General features: G+C 36.4%; 1 protein-coding gene across 2 annotated transcripts in view; it reads left to right on the plus strand.

Annotated features, from left to right (window-relative positions):
• The window catches only part of RBMS3 (RNA binding motif single stranded interacting protein 3), an 886,528-nt gene that overhangs the window by 405,807 nt on the left and 459,329 nt on the right, over positions 1 to 21,392 (plus strand). For both annotated transcript variants that reach the window (XM_044294643.1, XM_044294644.1), the window contains exon 4: positions 15,627 to 15,718. In XM_044294643.1, the coding sequence (XP_044150578.1) occupies positions 15,627 to 15,718 (92 nt within the window). The remainder of the gene's footprint in view (positions 1 to 15,626; positions 15,719 to 21,392) is intronic.

Raw genomic sequence — 21,392 nt, forward strand, 5'->3', positions numbered from 1 at the left:
GTGGAGAAAAATATAAGAATACCACATATACATGCCATGCATTGATTTATTTCTTTATTCTCAAAGCACTTAGTATTGGTTTTGTATAAATTGACTCAGGTCACATGGCAACCACCTTTACCATAACAGCACCAGCAGGTAGTTAGAACCAGCAGCCCAACAATAACCCTGCTCTCACAAACTCACCTCTCCATGTGGTATTAAAACCAGACCAAGTAAAAGTTTTTAACCCTTAGGAGTCTAATGGTAATATAAGACAACTAGGTTGAATAGGAGCACCGATACAATAAAATAAGAAACAGAGGGGACAGACTTGGAGGAAAAAGGTAAGTATCACACATTCATATGCCATGCATTAATTCTAGGTGTATCTCAATAAATTAGAATAACATCAAAAAGTTAATTTATTTGAGTAATTCAATTCAAAAAGTGAAACTCATATGTCATATAGATTTATTACACACAGAGGGATTTATTTCAGGCATTAATTTCTTTTATGGTTTTTATCGGGTTTCCTACTGCACATAATGTATAAGAAAGTCTTTCAAGCAACATTTTTTAAATATGGCCCTTGGGGAAATTGGTGTCTCGCCCTTGGTGCAGCTTCTGGCACCCTTGGCAAAATTCTGAGGGTGTCATTGCAGGGGAAGTATAGTATTACTACCTTTCAGAAAGAGTAAAAGGATGCTTTTAGGAATATTTTTTAATACTATGTTTGGTTTGGGTAAGAACTGTTATTATCTTAATAGAGTTATGACTGCACAGAGATGCAGTTTAAACACTTGAATGAATTATTATACATGTTGTGTTGCCTGTTGCTAGCCTGGATCTAACATTTTGTGTCTTGGAACTGCAAAAAAATATACTGATGCTATGATAAATAATATTAATAGATAAAATGTATAAGCACAGTATCTTTCAAAGCAGCGTGAGTAATGCGTGCTGTATTGCTGAATTTCCACTTTGTCCATGAGATCTTCCTTTAATCTAATGATTAGCCAACTGATCTATTGATCAGCAGTTAAAGCTTTATCCTTTATCCTAAATGCATACGAATGTCTAATAGGTTTGGGTTTCACCTCTGTGACCCACTCCTATCTTAGAGTGCTGGTTCTGCTTTTTTTCAGAAGTCCTGTAGTGATGAATAGGGCCCACAATAAGTTTTTCTGAGATGTGAGACCCTTTTAATCATTTAATCATCTAATGCCTTTTTGATTATTTATTTGCTGGAAACTCGAGAGCTTGTCCAAATGAACAGTTTCTGCCTTTACATTTTAAGAAGAGTGCGCACAAAAGGTTCTCGAAGTTAAGCTGTGTCAAAATTACAAAAAAAGAAGTCTACAGTGCACAATTATTGTTTCTATTTTTACCTGTGCTCTATATACTATTCTTTTTAACTGTTCTTTTTTTGCTTTTTTATCTTGAGATACAGAAATGGAAATATTTATACTTCTGTATTTGTATATTTGTACATGTTTCCTAAAACCTAAAAATATATCACAATTATCTAGTTAAAATCTGTTCACAAGGTTGGGGCTTGAGACATAAAAATGTATGACTACATATCTTCATGCACTTCTTAAAGGAAATATGTAATCAGAAAATGACTTATTGTTTAAATCATGTTATTATGTTTAACATATTTTTAAAGAATTTTTGTGGTTATTTTTTATTTTTCAGATCAATATCAGTATTTAAACAAAAAACATAAAATGCTGCAGTTTTCACACTAAGCCTAATAAAAGCCACCGCTTCTTGGTCTATACAGACCACTTGGCTGAAGTTATCTGCTTATCTATACAAAGAAGTGATATCATTAGAAGCAGGTTAGAATGACAAATAGCACAGGATCAACCATTCACAATAGGTGACTATCATAGCTTATCTATTCTTTCCTTGTACAAGAGCCTCTGCACAGGTCACAGAGCATGCCTAGAAACTTTCCCATATAAGTCAATGAGGTCCTCCTGTCCAATGGCAAGGTACTTGTTTGTCTTTTTCAATGGCTTTAGTGCCAACTTATGGTGAGATGTGATGTCACAGTCAAGTTTAGAACTGCTATATCTGTATAACAACCTGAGTAACTGGTAGACCCTATTAATAATTTGCCAAAGTTATGGGAAACATAAAGAATGATCAATTTCTTGCGCACTAAAAATTACATAAAGACCTTATTCTGTGGCTCAGCATAGTTGAAGCAATGCCAAATTTATTCTGTTTTGTTATGTTGTAATACTTGTTTTGCATGATGATCTGTAGTTTTTATTGATATTTTTAAGTATCTATTTTTTCATCAGTGTTTGTTAAATCTTTTTGAGGCATAGCAACAAATGACCATTTTTCTTTGCATAGATTTTTCCGTTATATTTGAGTAATTTTGGCATTTTCAGATGCACCAATACCAATTATGTTTATTTATTATGTAAAATGCGGAAAGGAGGTGATTTGAATGTTTCAATTTTATAGATATTTATTATTGATATGTATTCTTTTTCATTTACGTATTTTTCCTTCTTTCTTTTTTAAACACCCTCCCTTGAGGGGATTTGAACATAAGAGTATTAAATCGCTTATACAGTACCATGGACTGCAATGGTTTACCACTGCAATCTGTGGGAAAATTGCTATGGTCCTGCTGAGCCCTTAATATGAAATTAAGGGTTCTTTCACACGATTGGATGTCGTGCATGGAATCCGCTGCATGAAAGACAGCCTAGCCCCGCTCCGGACAGCAGAGATATGGAGCATTAACATGATTAATAATGCTCCGTACCTTTCTGTGACCTTTTTGCTACAAAATCAAAGTGACAACAGCAATTTTAACATTATTTTGTGGCATTTATTTACAGTTCACTATTTGGTATAAATAATAACTTTACTATGTGGGTCACTACAATGATGATAATACCAAATTTTTCAATTTATTTTTTAATTATTTTTTTTCTTTCTTCCTGCGGGCTGTCAGCTCCCAAATTGCCCCCTCCTTCTCCAGACTAAGGGGGAGGGGGCTGTTTACTGTTTCTTTGAAGATCTTCTGTACATCTCTCCACAGTAAAATACAGTAGTACAAACAAATCTTTGTACTTGAAGGATCCTGCAGTCATTCCCTCTTCCATCTATGAACTTTTTCTTATTAACATAGATTTGTTAGGTTGGCAATAAGAAAATAATTGTGCAACTTCACAGAGGGGGAGATTTGACAAAGGCTGCAAATATGTTATATAAGCATAGAAAAGTAACATATCTCTGTATTTGTCTTGTTTGAAAGCTGGCATTCTAACCTCGCAAAAAATGCTAGAATAACAGCATTATCTTTACTACCTGGTAAGATATATGTGTTAGAAATTGGGATTTCAGTAAATATAGCTGAAAGTGATAGTAAAAACAGGTTTTACTGTGTTTATTACCGACTCGATTTCTAACAGTGATGTATCCTGCTGATGTTGTGCTGATGCTGTGGTTCTGGTTATGTATGAGAGCTGAACTGGGGCAAATCTGTTAGGTGGTTAATGGGAGAAATCTTTAATAAAGACCTGATAGCTACATTATATGTAGAGCAGATGTGGGGAAGAAGTTAATCCTTGCAATGTGGCAGATATAAACTTCTTAGGCCCTTTTCACACGGACGGAAATTCTGCAGGGGTGCAATGTGTGAGGTAAAGGCATTGCACCCGCGTTAAATCCGGACCCATTTACTTCAATGGGGCTGTTCATATGACTTGTGCATTGCATGAAAATCGCAGCAAGTGCGGATGCGGTGCGATTTTCACGCATGGTTGCTAGGAGATTATAGGGATGAAAGCAACCCCATTAAAGTGTATTCATGTATTATTTTCCCTTATAACATGGTTATAAGGGAAAATAATAGCATTCCTAATACAGAATGCTTACTAAAATGTGGATTGAGTGTTAAAAAATATAAAAAATTGATTGCCCAGCTGGCATCGTCTTCTTGCTTCTTCTTTAAGGACCTGCAAAAGGACCTTTGATGACATAATCGCGCTCACCACGTGGTGACCACAGTGACGTCAGTGCAGGTCTTGCTGCATGAAGATAGAAGATTACTTCATTAAAGGTTCTTTTGCAGGTCATGTTAGAAAGTAACATATAAAGTATATTATTGCGCATTTGTATTGTGCGGCAGTTGTGTGCGGTTTTGCTGCAATATAGCAGGTATATAGAGGGACAAACGTTATTGGAACAAATAAATTCTACTGGTGTGATGTACCAGTTGCCCCCCCCCCCCCAAAAAAAAAAAGTGATTGAAGCAGGGATGGTATATACCAATAATATACTTTCCATATAGTGCATTTAGGTAGCACAACAGGGCACATTTAACAGAATTTCCCTTTAAGACGCATAAAAATGTCCCCTTATTAAGACACATATTTTTTGTTGGGATTTTTGTCATTGATCAGTATGTCACTGTCCATGTTGTGGGACTATTTGTGCACTTCTCCTAAGTATTTGGTAGGCTGCAAATATGAGCTGAAGGTTTTTCAGGTTCGCCTGCCATTAAAGTGAATGGAGCCCGCCGCAAACTTTCGGTTTGCGAACCATCCCGGCCGGCGTTCGTCCATCACTAGAGCTTAGCCCCACCCTGGCAAGTTGATACATCACTGGGCCAGCAGTAAACAGTGAGAAGGCCGCGGCGCTGCTGGAGCGCTGCAGCCTTCTCAAACAGCTGATCGGCGGGGTCCCGGGTGTTGGACCCCTGCCGATCAGATGCTGATGATCTATTGAGAGGAAAGATCATGAGTTTAAACAAACTGCAGAACCACTTTAACTTTATATATATATTTTTTTTTTACATTTTTTAAAAACTTTTTTAAGCCCTCCTTTCCCCCAAGGAATTTTAAAACATGATCTTCAGTTTGCTTTGGCCTTCATTGCAATGTATGACAGATTCGCTATGGTCATTTGGAGCACTGCCACCTATAGGTCTCCATGAGAACTATAGATATAATAGGCTGGGTTTCTTTAGAGTGACCCAGAAGGGCACCACAAATGAACAGCGTCCCTGATCTAAGTGCAGGAAAGCCTTTTGGGCCTTTAGGGTGCAGCACTCCTAGTGAAAGAAGCTTCAGACGCCTTGTTTACAATTAACCATAGCATCTGAAAGGTTAAATATCTGCGATCAGCATTATCGACGATAACAGACATTAGCTACGGTATCTGCTGTTCATAAGCTGCTGATCTTCACCATATGTTAGAGGAGCAGTGCTGAAAGAGGTTTAAGTCTTTAGACACTTTTGTGGGCTCTTTTTTATTATTATTGCATTCTTCTAATTTTGGACTACTCCTATTTGGCCTTGCAAAAGATATTTGTACATGCATTCCTGGGGGCCATTATTAGGCCCCTAGCTTCTAAAGCAACATCTCTGTCACTTAAATATATAGGTTTCAGCATTGACTAGTTTTATCCAATTCCAACAATGAGAGCACAGTGCCAGTTGCATAATTCACCTGACACCCACATATGATGGTGCATGCATGGCACCACCTCAGCACCATACACGTATACTGGCAAGGAGAATGCTAATATTCAGAATTTAATTTATGCATCTATTGCATGGAGGAATTAAAGAAGAGCACTAAAGTTGTAAAAGAAAAATTTAAATAAAATAAAAATAAAAAAGATTCTTCAGCATTATTAATTTATGAGGAAAGTATTTACTTAAACAAATGTGTCCGCCCCCCCTAAAAGACAGGCAACAGTTTGAAAAAAATACTCCAGTGTCATTAATCCAATGGTCTCTGCCAAATTTTATATACCTCAATGCAGCTGAAAATTTGCTGTCTAACTAGGTAACAAAAATCTGAGACCTGATTTTAGAAAATAATTGTATAACTTGGAGAACCCCTTTAAGCAGTAGTAAACCACATTTTGAAATGCTATAACCATTTTTAATGTAATGTTCCAATGCATCTGAAAAATGAAGCAACTTTACAAATAGTCTTCATTGAAAATCTCCAATTATTTTATGTTTACTGTTTCTTTGAAGATTTTCTATACATCTCTCCACAGTAACAGAGTACGAACAAATCTTTGTACTTGGGGGATCCTGCAGTCATTCCCTCTTCCATCTGTGAACTTTTTCTTATTAACATAGATTTGTTAGGTTAGCGAGAAGAAAGTAATAGTGCAACTGCTAGATCAGACTTCACAGAGGGGGAGATTTTACAAAAGCTGTAAATATGTTATATAGCGTTGAAAAGTAGAAAATTTTGCACAACTTGTTTAAATTTTGCACTCATCTTGAAAAACATTGGAAGGTTTAGAGAGAGGAACATTCCCTTGTATGGCCAAATGGTTCTAATATAATTTACAACAGAAATTTCGGAAATGATTGTGCAAATCCAGCTTCTAGCAGATTTTCATTAGTAGATTTGCGTGTCTGGTGGATGGCCACAAGATGTGCCAAATTGATTAAAAGGACTGCTCCTCTTAATAAATTTGATGCATTTAACTCCAGCATGCTTCTTATTAAAACTTACGCTCTGTATATAACACATATAGTCTTGATAAATTGCCACCACAAGTGTGATTGTATGCACTTTGGATAACCTGAACAGACCTCATACTTTCACACTGCTACTTGTTTACTTCAATTCTCTTTAGTCTAGATAGTTATAGCATCTCTAGGATAAATTTGCCAGTATGCAAAAGAGCTGTCTTTTCCTGATGGCTTTCTAAAATGTATCAGTGTAGGAAAAATGTATTAAAGTGCGGACTGCTTGGCTTAACGACGATTGTGTGGTGTATCCCTAGCTGTCAAAAGTATTAAATTGTACTGGATTTCAGCAGTGCCACACACAAAATTCAACAGAATCCAGAGCAAAAACTATTAGAAGATCCACATTATGATACCCGGTTTTCCCACCATGTCTGATTTTCTCTTCATGCCCCAAATCCTAATGAAACTCAACTATTTGACCAACTTCTTATTTTTAACAATTCAATTTCTTTTGTGAAAGGAAATCTGTGCAGGCAATCGTCATTCACTAGGAAAAGGCAGGCAAAAACCAGAGCTGAGTGGACTTTCTCTTAAGGCTCCATTGCAGCTACATGGTTTTTCTCTATGGTATGTTTCTCTATAGAAATAAGAATTACCACATTCAATGACAGAGAAAAAAGTCATCAAAATGGCAGGAGTAAGCACACAATTTCAAAATTATTAGAAATTTCAATAATTTGCTATCATAACTTAAAGGGTTACTCTCATCCTGGCTTTTCATGGCTCAGATGGGAATAACCAGAGTAAGCCCTGGTCTTAGTGGCTGGAGTTAAAGGAATAGTCGAGTGAGTGGCGCTCTTTCTTTCCTGCTTTCTTTCTTTCTTTCCTTTCTCCGAAACAGTTAAAGTGTAACTGTAATGTTTTCATTAAACAAAATCAATTTTAGCATATGTTACTGCTGCTGTAGCATTATGCCTAAAGAAATCATTAGTTTCTTCACATACCACTGTTCCTTGAGCTTTTCCCTTAGTTACGTCTGTTTTAACGGCTACAATATGAGGATCTTCTCAAGACGGCTCTTCTGCCAGTTCTCTGAGGCCAAAACTGCCCCCATCACTTCACATACACACTTGCTGTAGCCAGCAGCTTCCTTCCAGCCAATCAGGCATGCAGTGTGGAGGACAGCCCCTCTATCTTCAGACATGCCATAGGAACATTTTTTTTAAGGGACCAGTGGAAAAGGATGGGAGGACATTAACTGTTATTATAAGGTAATAACAGGTCTTTTGACAATTATTGACAGACTAAGGCTACATGCACACGACCGTATGTGTTTTGCGGCCCGCAAATTGCGGATCCGCCCAAAAAATGGATGACATCCGTATACCATCCCTTTTTTTTTGCAGATCCATTGTAACAATGCCTAAAACGGACAAGAATAGGACATGTTCTATATTTTTTTTGCGGGCCTATGGTGTGCTGTCCGCATTTTTTGCGGACTCATTGAAATTAATGGGTCCGCATACTATGCCCCAAAAAAATGGAACGGACACAGAAACAAACAATGTTCGTGTGCATGCAGCCTAACTCAGGTATACATTCCTATCTCTAATATACTATATGACAATATATATGACAGTTACACTTTCATGAGAGGTAACCAAGCAACTTAGTATAGTTGGCTCGTCTCAGATGTTTCCATTTCTCCAGTCATCCCCATCCTATGCTTACTTAGCTTCCCCCTATCGTGGCCATTAAAGACCCAGATAGGAATAACGCTTTATGATTTATTTAAATAAAAACCCTACATGCAACAATAATACAGCTAAAAAAATAAATAATTATGAGTCATATTAACTACACACATATAAATAATATACTGTATAATATGAATCCAAAATACACCCACATACACACTGTACATGTGCATTGTTTGCACAAGGTCGTAAATTAGATATCATAATCAATAAACACTTAAATTCTTCATTTGCAAAATGTGCAAGGAATTTTTGTGTGCACATGGCATTGACCTCTTTGGTGTTGTGTCTGGCAGTTCTATAAAGAACATATTAAGAACGCTTTGCCTGGGTTAAATACATTGCTCAACTCCAAAATATGCACTTGGATGCCAAAAGACTGCTGCCAATTAAAGTTGGCAATGAATAGTTGATAAACACTAGCGTGAATTCTAATTTTATCATGTTTAGTAATTATTTGCACCACCAGACATTTTAATTGAGCCAATTAACCCGATAATATATATTAATTAATGCATTTTTATTGCACAGTGTCCCGTGTGCATGAATAAAGAGATGAAATAGCATAGAAAGAAGGAACTAAACTTCTCTAATGGTGATGTGGTAGTGGGCATGGTGTTTTTCTGAATACTTTTTTCATAGATTTTGCCTTTACAAAACTATTTCTTCTAATTATGTTTGGAATAACAAAGATATGTTGGTAAAAATAGCAAGTTATTCTCCCCTTTTAGGATGGCTAACACACACGCACACACACAAAAAAGAAAAGTATAGAAACAAAATAATATACGTGTAATACAATAACATTTATGGCTCTCCCTCTAATAGGTGGGGGGACTCAGTGGAAGCCCTTTCGAACTCATTGATAGTGCCTAATATGACCTGTGGGAAGAGGGCTCTTCATAAGCTGAATAATGGTAATGAATGAACAACTCTTTAATTGATCATTCTTGACTTGTCAGATGGTCATACATGTACCAACCATAATTGCTCAATAATACTCAATAGTAGAAGCTTTTACATTTTTTTTACAGATTTTTTTACAGATTTTTTTGTAAAATGCTAAATTAGTCCCCATATACCAATATGGGGACTAATTTATAAACCCACTATGTTCTAGGATATAAGGGATGAGATATGTATCTGGGTCATGTGGGCCTAGACTGTACACCTCTTTAATATCCTCTTTTAGCTATCTTTAGTCTTTCAACTATCTCCAATACAGTATGTAAAGAAAGCTGGAACAAGAAGAAGACAAAATGAAACAGGGTCTTTTGACACTGTGTGCTCCAGTGAATTCCCAATGACTTTTTCATTTGACATCACATGATGTTTTCCCATGGTTTGTCCATGATAGATATTCTTTAATATTATGATCAATAATTAAATTAATTTGCACCTGTATCTATCTCACTTCACGGAGGAAATTTTAGCAAACTGTTTGCCATCATTTTAATGCTAACCTACAAGATCCCTCACCATGTTCTACTGTATGTTGACAGACCTCTCAACTACTATACCCAAGGAAATTCTTAACTTTTGACATGTTTAGGTTGCTTTATAACCAGAGCTGACTCCACAGATTGGAGAATTTATAGTGTGTTGTTCTGTAAATGCTTGCTGCTTCATGCAAAGTGCTAAAGAAGCAGTAAAGCAGGTTGCAGATGGAGCCTCTCATCTTAATTAATACATATTCTTTTTCATGCACTCAGGGATGCAGAACATGCTTTGTGCACAGAAAGCGGATAACTGCTAATGCTGACTGTGTGCTGTCTGTGCTAAAATCATATCTAGGTACTCCAAACACTGTATATGTTCTAATTAGGAGATACAAATTAGACTTTGCTTGTCTAACACTCACAGGAACACTAGATCTAGGAATTCATGATAAACAGAAGAATGAACTTGCCTAAACTGTTTATGAATTAGCAAGGTTTTCTACAATTCCTAAAGAAAATCTTTCTTCCGGAGGGTATAAGTATTTATTTCCTTACAATCCCTTCCATTTATGGCCTTAACTAGATAGATGGGACTTAACATTATTTGTCTTCTATTGGGGAAAGACCAGTGGGGGGAGGCTTCTGCTGCAGTTGGCTTTCTTAAAGACAGCAAAAAGCATTATGAGCTAAATGAGGTAATGGTTCATTCCTAGAGATAAGAGAAGTTCTGAAAAATTTGTTTCTGCTGCTTCACCATATTTCACAGAGAGATTCAATTTGTGACAAATTACTTTGTCACAAAGCGCATTACTTTGTATATAGTGGGCGCAATGATAGGGAACGATGATTGCACCGCACCTCCCCCCACATCATTGAACCCCTCAGATGCCGCATTCATTGCTGATCATGGCATCTGAGATTAAAATGATGGCCTTTCAGGGGATAATCCAGTTTAAAAAAAAACTAAACAAAAAACACATACTCACCTTATCCATCTGATTGCGGAGAGGCCGTTGCGGCCATCTTGATTGAAGACACTGATGACGTCACTGCGCCTGGCCAACACAATGACGCACACATCACCTTACACAAAATTTTGCACGGTTTTGGCAGTCAAGATTGTGGCGACGGCCTCTTCGCACAAATGGATGCCGTGAGTATGTTTTTTTTTCACGAAAAATTCAGCTTTGTGCCAAATAAAAATTTTCCTCAAAATCAGATCGAAGTCCACTTTGGATACTTCAATTTGCTCAACATTATTCACTACCTGTATTTTTTTAAATGTTGACTGCAATATCAAACTGAATAGTTTGATGAGATCAGGATCTCATTTCTAGGGCAGCATACTTTGCATTGTTTAGCCATTTTATTTTACCAGAAACTTACTATGAAAAAATTAACTCTGTCTAAGCTATGAACTTATTTCAGTTGTACATGATCAGGAAAGTTTTCAACCTGTGAATGTAAATCAGGACATTTCAATTCACAAACAGCAGATACGGTATATAAGAAAAAAAGCATACAAGAAAGTTGCAGAAATAAAGCTTATTTACATAAAAACAGTAAGCCCTCTTTAAAAGTCATAGGCACCTTTGACAAAGAAAAAGTGATTGTTCTAGACACTAGTGGTTACCTAGAACGTGTTGTAGACACTAGTTGTTACCTAGAATGTTAAAAAGTTGTATCCTGCAATCTTCAATACTTCAATTCTGTTATATTCCCTGGTATTCTGTTTTCTAACTGCTCCTAATTTCCAATTTTTGTCATACAGTTGTGTCCCTCTTTGTGATACATACTGCCTGTGAGATCTTTGTGGCTAGAATGCTGATGTCTACACTAACTGTTAGTAGAGATTCATAAAATTCAATTCGGCTGTTTCTCTGAAATTCACAAGGAAATTTACTAATTGACAAATTACTTCCCTGCCCCCTTCATTGAACCCCTCAGATGCCTTGTTCATTACTGATTGCGGCATCTGAGATAAAAAAATGAGGTATTTCAAGGGCAAATCCAATTTTCTCTGAAATTTTGATAAAAATCCACTTTGGATACTTTGATTTGTTCGACAATAGCTGTCATGAATTAGCATAACTCCATTCCTGGACTGAATTCTTCTCATATAAAGAATCTGCTTTCCTCTTTTCAAACACCAACTCTTCCCTCTGCAGACTCTGCTGTGGGCTCATGTGTGATCTCTTCATGGATTCTCTCTTAAAATTTATCCTTAAAAATCTCATCCTCCCTGTTGCTATCTCTAGCACTAATACAAGTGAGGGGGGAATAGATGATATCAGCCCTGAGTTGATAGCACAACGGAGATATGAGCTTCTCATGTATTTTTGTCAGAAGCAAAAACACAGCCAGCTAAGTATAGGAGTTATGCTGACTCTACAGCAACTAAATGGTAGGAATTTGTTTTAATGATGACTAGAAAGCTGGGTAATTTTGTGTTCAAGCTACACAATTATTAGAATGGTGACAAAATCTTTAATGAATTATGTCAGCATATTTTAGCATTGCTAGATAGATGGCATAAAATGTTCCCTTACTTTATCCCTTATGGCTAAAATCTGCGAACAGACCCCCTTTAAGCACTGTCAGATTAGTTTTTCCCACCATTAATCTATATAGAAGTTAGAACATATGTTTCAAAGTTAGGGGCATAAGAAATACAGAAGCCATAAATAGAAAATGATTGGCTCTAAAGTTAAATAGATTTCTATTGAACCTTATGGGCCTTGCTATATTAGGAATACACGACTGGGACAGAGCCTGGACCCCCCAGAGGATCATAGAAACACACGCTATTGTCAATTGGTGGCAATTTAACCAGTCAGTGGTGTAAGCATCGGCCAACTTCCCCTCTTCTCCTCATAATTTGTGTTACAATAATCATTGGAATGGAGGAGTATCCAATTAGTACACTTGATCTTAGCCAACAGGCCGAGAAGTGATAGGAGTATCCAATTAGTAGTCAAGGAAACTTTTCCGTGTCTCCTTCTGGCTTAGTTCCCCACCCAGTGTTTATTGAGCCACTGACAACTGGATTCGATCAGTTGTGATCTACTGAGGCAACTAGGTCTAATAATAAGTTGTGGGTACTATGATGAGTCAGTTCTATACTGCCTTTAATTTTCTTTGTTTGCGTTATAGCTTCCAATCAGGATTTTTTTATATATAATTTTTTTTTATTTTTTATGGGAAGACTAGAAAAGTCTGCAACATTATTCTTGCTCATGTGGATTTGGATCTATGGTGCCATGTTATAAACAGAACTTATGATGCCTGTGTGAACAGAGCCTTAGGTTAGTATCACAGTGCAACACTAGGGGATAGAATTGGCACATTAAGAATGATCATAACATTTGTGAGAAATTAGCTGTTTAGTCTGCAGTAGTTAGCATTTTAAATACATTGATCTGCAAATTATATAAAAGATCTTTATATCTTCATTCTCTAAACTCTTAGGGGGTCATTTATTAAGACCCGGTCATTTATTTAGACACCAGTCTAATAATTCTTTGTGTTGGTGGTGGATTCTCCGAAGTTATGTAGAGGCGCCAACCAGGAAATTAGCATATATCTGATAGTAAATGAACACCCTAATGTTTCACTGCGGTATTTTGCAATCTATTGCAAAGTTCTATGGTTCATGATTCTATTAGATATCGTGATGAGATGGAAAGCCCCAAAAAATTCCATATAATTGTGAACTCTCATGTATCACATTTCTTGCGTTAGAAAAAAGTACAGTAAACACTCTTATTAATGACACATTAAGACAATAGTAAGAAAGGAATGAAAGTACAGATTGGGACAAACAAGTCTTAACATTTCAAATAAAGAAATTCCTTTCCATTGATGATGAAGGATGTGAAGTATTTGTCAAGATATCAGCCAAGGCTATATGTTACACTTATGGGTTTTAGTTCTGTTATTTGGTAGATATCCAAAAATGATTGGAAAGCTGTGACTTGCCATGAAATGTGGGGAGGAGAAAAATCAGGTGTGATTAGGAGAAAAATGATATGTGGAAATGTAGGTGTTTAGTTTGTACTTGCTGCTTTGGATTGTTTAAATTGCATAATGTTTTACTTTTGTATAAACTATTGGTAAAAATTAAATGCTAGGATTAACCCTTACGACACCAGAGGTTTTTTCCTTGAGCTATAACTTTTTTGTTTTCCCATTAACATATCTATATGAGGGCTTATTTTTTGCGAGACAAGTTGTACTTTGTAAATCCACCATTTCATATGGCATACTATGTAGTAGGAAGCAGGAAAAAAATTCCAAATGGGGTGAAATTGGAAAAAGCAAAAAAAGCAATTCCTCCACCGTTTTTGTTCTCATGCCGTTCCCTTTCGGGCAAAAATGACCTATGCCCTTCATTCTCTGTGTCAGTATAATTACAACAATGCCACATATATAAAGGTTTTAAATGTCTAAATAGCATAAAAATTAATTTTAACTTTGAAAAAAAAATGTTTTTGTTTATATCACCACTAAGCTGTGCAGGAATAATTTTTTGCGTGACAATCTGTAGCTTTTATTGGTACTATTTTGGAGTATGTGTGATTTTCTTTAATTACATTTATTACATTTTTTGAGTATGAGAAGCAATGAAAAAAATAATTCAAATTGGCCATTTTGACCTTTTTTTTATGCCATTCACCGTATTGGAAATATATTTTAATATTTTAATAGTATGGCTGTTTTCGGATGCGGTGATGTTATTTATGTATTTATTTTTTGATTCTATGAAAAAGGGGGTGATTAAACGTTTATATTTTTTTTTTAACAGTCTTTACTTTTTTATGATTTTGAAGCTCGTATTTGAGCCTACAGAACTTTTTTTTTACTCTGAACCCTCATGGGTCTTTTAGACCCACAATTTACACAGAATTGCTCATTTCTAAAGTTGGCCTGCCATCTGCTGGCCAAAATAAGAATTGCAGCTTCAATACCCTGGGTCTCTTCAGCTAGACTCAGCATATTGAAATCAATTACCGGCATCATAATTGGCCGCATCCTCATTGATCACGGCATCTAAAGGCTGATCATTGTCATTAGCCATGGTTCTCTGCTGTTTGAAACAGCAGAGACCAGACGGCCATGACCCCATGTTTTCACTTTGCTCCAGTACACTACATTTATGGCTCTGGTAACGAACAGGTTAAACATCGTAACCTAGTAATATTACCTCCCTTCAGATAGGTATGGTCTACCTAGCTATATTGTGGACTTATGAATAGTGTCATAGAATTCCTACATTGACAAAGCGGTGAAAAGCTGCAAAAACGTAACTTGGCATTTTATATTTGGTTACATGATGGGCTTGTAAGATACATTTTACAACTTTAGGTCATCTCATGAGTAAAGAACACAGCAATTTTTGTTTAGTTTGATGCATTTTAGAATTCATAGACAAAAATCATCTACGTTTAATCTCTTAAATGCAGGGAATGAAAAGGCCCTAAAGAGGTTTTTTTTTCGGTCTATTTTTTTAAACCCTCCACTCCCCGCAGGACCAACGAAGAGAGCTATATCTGCATAACAGTTCCCCGCCTGAGAGGAGAGGCAGGGACTAGGTGGATATTGATTTCTCCATAGGTATAGCTGGCTTAAGGGGAAATTGTAAAACTTGGAGAACCCTTTTAATGCTCTATTTTTTGTTTATTTGATAATTAGATTTTTTATACATATATTATTGGTGGCATTACTGGGTTTTGGTAAACCTCATTAGACAGTTTTCTCTCTTTTATACCCTTCCTCCCCATGGCCCTAGAAATCTGTAAAATTGTTGCAAAAATACCACTCATGAGTAGTGTTTGCTTCAGATGGCATACAGACATGCCAGAATCGGTGCCAAGCATTTTATATTCACTATATATATAGTCCTAAGATATTGTCAATGTTTTTTTTTTGTTTTGTTTTGTTTTTACAAATGTCTTTTTTTTTTCATTTTTCAGGTTATGGATTTGTAGATTTTGACAGCCCTGCTGCAGCACAGAAAGCTGTTGCATCACTGAAAGCTACTGGTGTGCAAGCCCAAATGGCAAAGGTAAGACACTATTGTACAATATAGTACTCTGCTACCTCATAAAGACAATGGGTGGCAGACCTGTGGCATGGGTGCTAGAATAGACATGCCAGAGAGGTATTTTTGGCATGAGCAATATTGTCAGCTGGTTTAGGACCTCAAGAGGGTGGGAAGGATTGAAGATAGTGCTGCTACTGAGTTATTTACTAGCACCCAATTGCCTTAGCTGTTTTTTGGCACATCCAACTAGGGAAAGCACTCCTCAAAGTACTTCTCTTTCTAAGACAGTTGTGTGGTTGTAACTATGTGGCTCGCATGACTGTCACTGTTATGGGGATCTGAGCTACGCATATTCTTCCTGCGACTGTTAAGGGGTCATATGGCTGTTAATGTTTTGGTGGGTTTTTTTTGTTGTCACTGCTGTGAGTACCATGGGAATATCATTGTTTTGGAGTCTTCTAACTGTCACTGTTATAAGAATTATCTACAGATGTGAAAATTGATTAGGCACATTCTCAATAGGATGTTTATTCAGTATTTATTCTTGTGCCTTATAAATACTGTCAATTGGAGAGCATGTAGACAAAAAAGTTAGAGATAAAAGAATTGATTTTCAAGGTTTTAGTATGCATATAGTTATGACGATTTGGAAAAAAAGTGGAGAAAATGTTCGAAAAGATTTGCTAGTCTCTAATATTATAGGAAGACTAAACCCTTAAAATAATATGCATTTAAAATAACACAACTCCTAATATAAAAAAATATATAGTATAAATAGTAAATATAACAGATACTAGCCTTTTAGAAAAATCCTATGTTAAGGTGTTAAGAGTCACTACTTAACTGACAAGAAATGCAGGGTTTACGCTGATGGGACCCAGTGCTATAAGCCTGGTCCATCTTATTCACTATTCACATCTTATTCTTATTGACTTATTGAGTCAGTGGAGGTTGATCGATATTTGCTGTTGGGATCACCTTCTCCTTTTTCTGCGGTGTGCCTCTGCTACCCCTGCCTATAGAAAGAGCTCCCGCCCCGACAGGGGCAACCCCACCTCTAAGTGGCTAAACCCTGTATTTGTCCTGTAGTGACCCTATAAAATCAACATCCACTGTCTCAACATGTGCATTTCCCCCCAAAAAAATAGTTGATTCCTCAGGGGACAAAAAATGGGTTATTGGTACCTCCTAGGGTTAGAGGTACAGTCCAATGAAGCAGCAAAAAAGTCCAAATGTATCCAGCGAGCAACATAGTACATAAGGCCGAAAAAAGAAAGTTTGTCCATCCTGTTCGGCCTGTCATCCTGCAAGTTGATCCAGAGGAAGGCAAGAAAAATAAATAAAATCAATGATTCTATATTTCTTTATTAAAAAAAAAAAAAAAATAGATAAACAAGTATTTCTCCAGCATAAAATCAACGCGTTTTTCAACCATAAAACAGGTCTTCTTCATGGATTCATAGTATAAAGTATTCAGATACAGGTATGTAAAAAAGGGGGAATGAAATCAAATGAAAATGTTAAGGAAAGCCTGCAGTGCAGATGTAGGGTAAAATGTAGATAATATTAACTCTTGATGTCTATGCCTATGGCTGAAGACTGACCTGCACTAAAACGAGTAAATACCGTAATATAATGACACAATGTACAATAATGTAGGAATGAGACACGGTCATATATTAATAATGTAATAAAATGTCTGTATGATAATTCATTCCATAAGAGTGAGCTGTGTTTAAGGTAAAAATCCAGAAAGATTCTCTCTCCAATAATTTTTTTAAGCTGCCCCCTCGCTTGTATAATTTACTTTTTCTAGACGAATTAAACCGAGGCACCAACCTTACTATTATGTCCATCTATATAGCTTTATGAGCGCACAAACTAGTTTTTATGGTGCCATTTTTGGGTACATATAACTTTCTGATTAACCTTTATTAACTCTTTCTAGTGAGGGAGATGGGAAAAACAGCAATACTGCCAGTGCATTTTTACGTTTTTGGTATAAACATAATATCTTTATTCTCTGGGTCAGTACAATTACAGTGATACCAAATACATATTTTTTTTAGGTTTTACAATTTTTTGCAATAAAATCCCTTTTTTTAAAAGAAAAAAATGTTTTTATATTGCTGCTTCCAAAGACCCATAACTTTTTTATTTTTCTTTCTATAGAGTTGCGTAAGGGCTTGTATTTTTACGGGAAAAGTTGTATTTTCATTGGTATCATTTTGTAGTAAATGGCGCTTTTTGATTACTTCTTATTACGTTTTTTCGGTGGCAAATAAGAATAAATTAGCAATTCTGTCTTTTTTTTACATTTTTTTTTTTACGGCGTTCACCTTAGGGGATAATTTATGTGATATTTATGTAGTCCGGCTCATTACGAATGTGGCAATACCAAATATATGGGGGAGAGTTTTTTGTTGCAATTTTTATCATTGAAAAGTGTATTTTCAATGGAACAAAAAAGTGTATTTTTTATATAATTTTTTTATTTAATAAATGTGGGGGTTTTTTTCTCATTCTTTTCCACTATAACAGACAGTATTTTGATTTATTTTAAAATGCAATGCATTATCCCTATAATGCATTGCATTTTAATAGCAATGCTATTTTAACATTGACCAGCAGTCTGCCCCACAAAAGCGCAGCCTGCTGGAAATTACTACAGCCGGGACCAGGGCCTACAACAGATGCCAGGTAGACTTCAAACACATCAGCACACCGCAATCTAATTTGTGGGGTGCCGATGGGAGACAGAGGAAGCCCGCGGCATGTAAAGTGTTAAACAGCCCGGATCGGCACTCCTGCGAGAGCCAGGTCCCCATTCCCCGCTTTAAGGGGGACCCGTGCGGCGCTTAGACTGGGCTGCTGTAAAAAAAGCGGCGTCTCAGCCTAAGGCCTCTTAGTGACCGCCATAAAAACACATATCAGTGGTCACTAAGGGGCTAATCTTCTCACCTTATATCTATGGGTGTATGTATTGCTGGACGGTGACTTTTTATTTCAGTATGAATGTTCTGGCTTTTTTAATGACTATTCTATTGATGTCTGTTGGTTTGTTTAGCTTTGTTCTTTTGCAAAGCATTATTTCAAGCTTTTCACAATATGATTAAATTTTTGGATGTCCTATATTGAACTTATTATGAAATGACAATGCGATCTATTGGTATTTTTATGCTAGGGAGACGCTGATAATTGCATTCAATAAAGGTATACTTCCAACAGAAATAGGTATATGATATATATATATATATATATATATATATATATATATATATATATATATATTTAAAAATGTTTCTGTTTTTCATTTTTCATTTTGGCAGCACTATGCCATGAATCATGAAATGCAAAATGTCAGCACAGAAAGAAAAATCCTAAATACCTAAATATAGATAAATAATCCATGGTCAGTTCACTGCTGCTGTGAGGGAAAAATACTATATGGAGGGTTAATCTACTTATTAATAATAAGAGTAGGATTAGAATAACAGTATGAAAGTTTTATTGTTCTCATAATAGGCTTGGATAAAGATGGCCACAGAAGAGCACTGCACTTAGTATAATGTTTGATGTCTTAACTGAGTCACTACAGGGGGTCACTCTCTGATCACAGTGATGGTGTGACTGACAAAGTAAAATGAGACTGTTTGTTATGTGAAAAGTCCAAAAAGGGGAAGTTATAAAGTAAGGACCGGAAGTGACTTCCTTTTTGTCAGTCGTAATTTTATTGGATCTGTGCTTTTGGATAAGTGGTCCTCCTATTTTGGGTTATTAAGAACTAACCTGCATGTATATGATTAATCATCTCTTGTGAATATGCCCCTTTTTTTAGCAGAAGTATGTAAACATATAAAAAAAACAAAAAAAACTACTAAAATACTGATATCAACACTGTATCACATAGAGACAAGCAGCCATTTTACATCACCTATAACCAGGCAGTCATGCAAATACAGAAAGTAATGTATTTACTGTAATAACTACAATAAAAATCAAAATTCCACCACTAGTCCTATTTATGTATCTTATGAATGTGCCATATATGCTGACTAGCACATGTCATGTCATATAACACTGCTGTTATATGATAGGAATTATATGATATGAAGAGTGTCATATGCCTTATGCCATATTTCAAATATTCCATGGATACATTACACACGACTGATACATGATCCATACCATTCTACTGCATATAGGGGTCAACCACCTGATATAAGAAAGATACCGTATATAAAATTTTAAGCATATATATATATATATATTAGAAAAGTGAATTATTTCTTAGTGTGTAAACAAATAAATGTAAAACAAATAAAAACTGGAATACTCCTTTAACGTGGAGTGAAACTATAGTTCACATTGGTGGTATTAAAGCTTTTTTCTCTTTTATTTTCAATTTGGTTTATTTTTCTATTTTGCTATACAGCTTAAAATAAAATAGTTTGTTGTCACTTAATAATCACCTAGTGCCATTTGTTCAGTCCAGCATTTGTTTTAACCTCTTATTGTAAAATGGTATCAATAAGGTTAGCTGTGCATATCTTGGTCTATATAAACGACTATGTATATTTTTTATATTTTGTATCAGGGGTGTAGCTAAAGGCTCATGGGCCATGGTGCAAGAGTTCAGCTTGGGCCCCCTTTCCATCAGTGCTTTCTGGCCAGGGGCAGGGAAGCACATAACCTTTGTGCTGCCTAAGGCTACTTTCACACGAGCGTTTTAGTCTTCCGGTATGGAGATCCGTCATAGGGGCTCAATACCGGAAAAAATACGCTTCAGTTTTGTCCCCATTCATCGTCAATGGGGACAAAACTAAACTGAACGGAATGCTCCAAAATGCATTCCGTTCCGTTTAGTTGCATTCCCATACCGGAGAGCAAAGCACAACATGTTGTAGTTTGCTTTCCGTCCTGGGATGCGGAGCAAGACAGATCCAGCATGACCCCCAATGCAAGTGTGCCAGAATCTGCCACAATAGAAAGCGGATCCGTCCCCCCATTGACTTTCAATAGAGTTCATGATGGATCCGTCTTGGCTATGTTACAGATAATACAACCGGATCCATTCAGAACGGATGCAGATGGTTGTATTATCAGTAAGGGAAGCGTTTTACTAAACTCTGCCAGATCCAGTAGAAACGCTAGGGTGAAAGTAGCCTGAGGCAAAAATTAAAATGCCCCCCCATGCCTAATTTTTGATCTAACCCCTTCCCTCCAGAGGTGTAACTTGACCAACATGCACTTTCTATTATACCATGTCTTCTTATGCGACCCCCCCTCAGGCTCCTGGGCCCGGTAGCGACTGCTATCTCTGCACCCCCTATAGCTACGCCCCTGTCAGGGATCAACAACCTACTTCACTCCAGCTGTTCTATAACTTCAACTCCCAGAATCCGCCTTTCACTTCTGTGGGAATTACAAGAACAGCCAAGTAAGTTTGCTTGCAGGGAGTTGCAGTTTCACAGTAGCTGGAGTGCCAAAGGTTGCTGATCCCTGGTCTATATGGATCTATGGAGTATCTATATGTATAGTAGTCTTGGTCATGTTTGTTATACTCATTAAATACATTTTTAATATTCTTTTTAATCTTCCTGTGGGGCTACCTTATTGCAAGAACATACATCCTTCCGGTAATATCTACATAAACAATGTAGCAGAGTTTGTGTGTTTGTGAAGTCCAGTCTCA

Source organism: Bufo gargarizans, chromosome 5, assembly GCF_014858855.1.
Source record: "Bufo gargarizans isolate SCDJY-AF-19 chromosome 5, ASM1485885v1, whole genome shotgun sequence".
Lineage (NCBI taxonomy): Eukaryota > Metazoa > Chordata > Amphibia > Anura > Bufonidae > Bufo > Bufo gargarizans.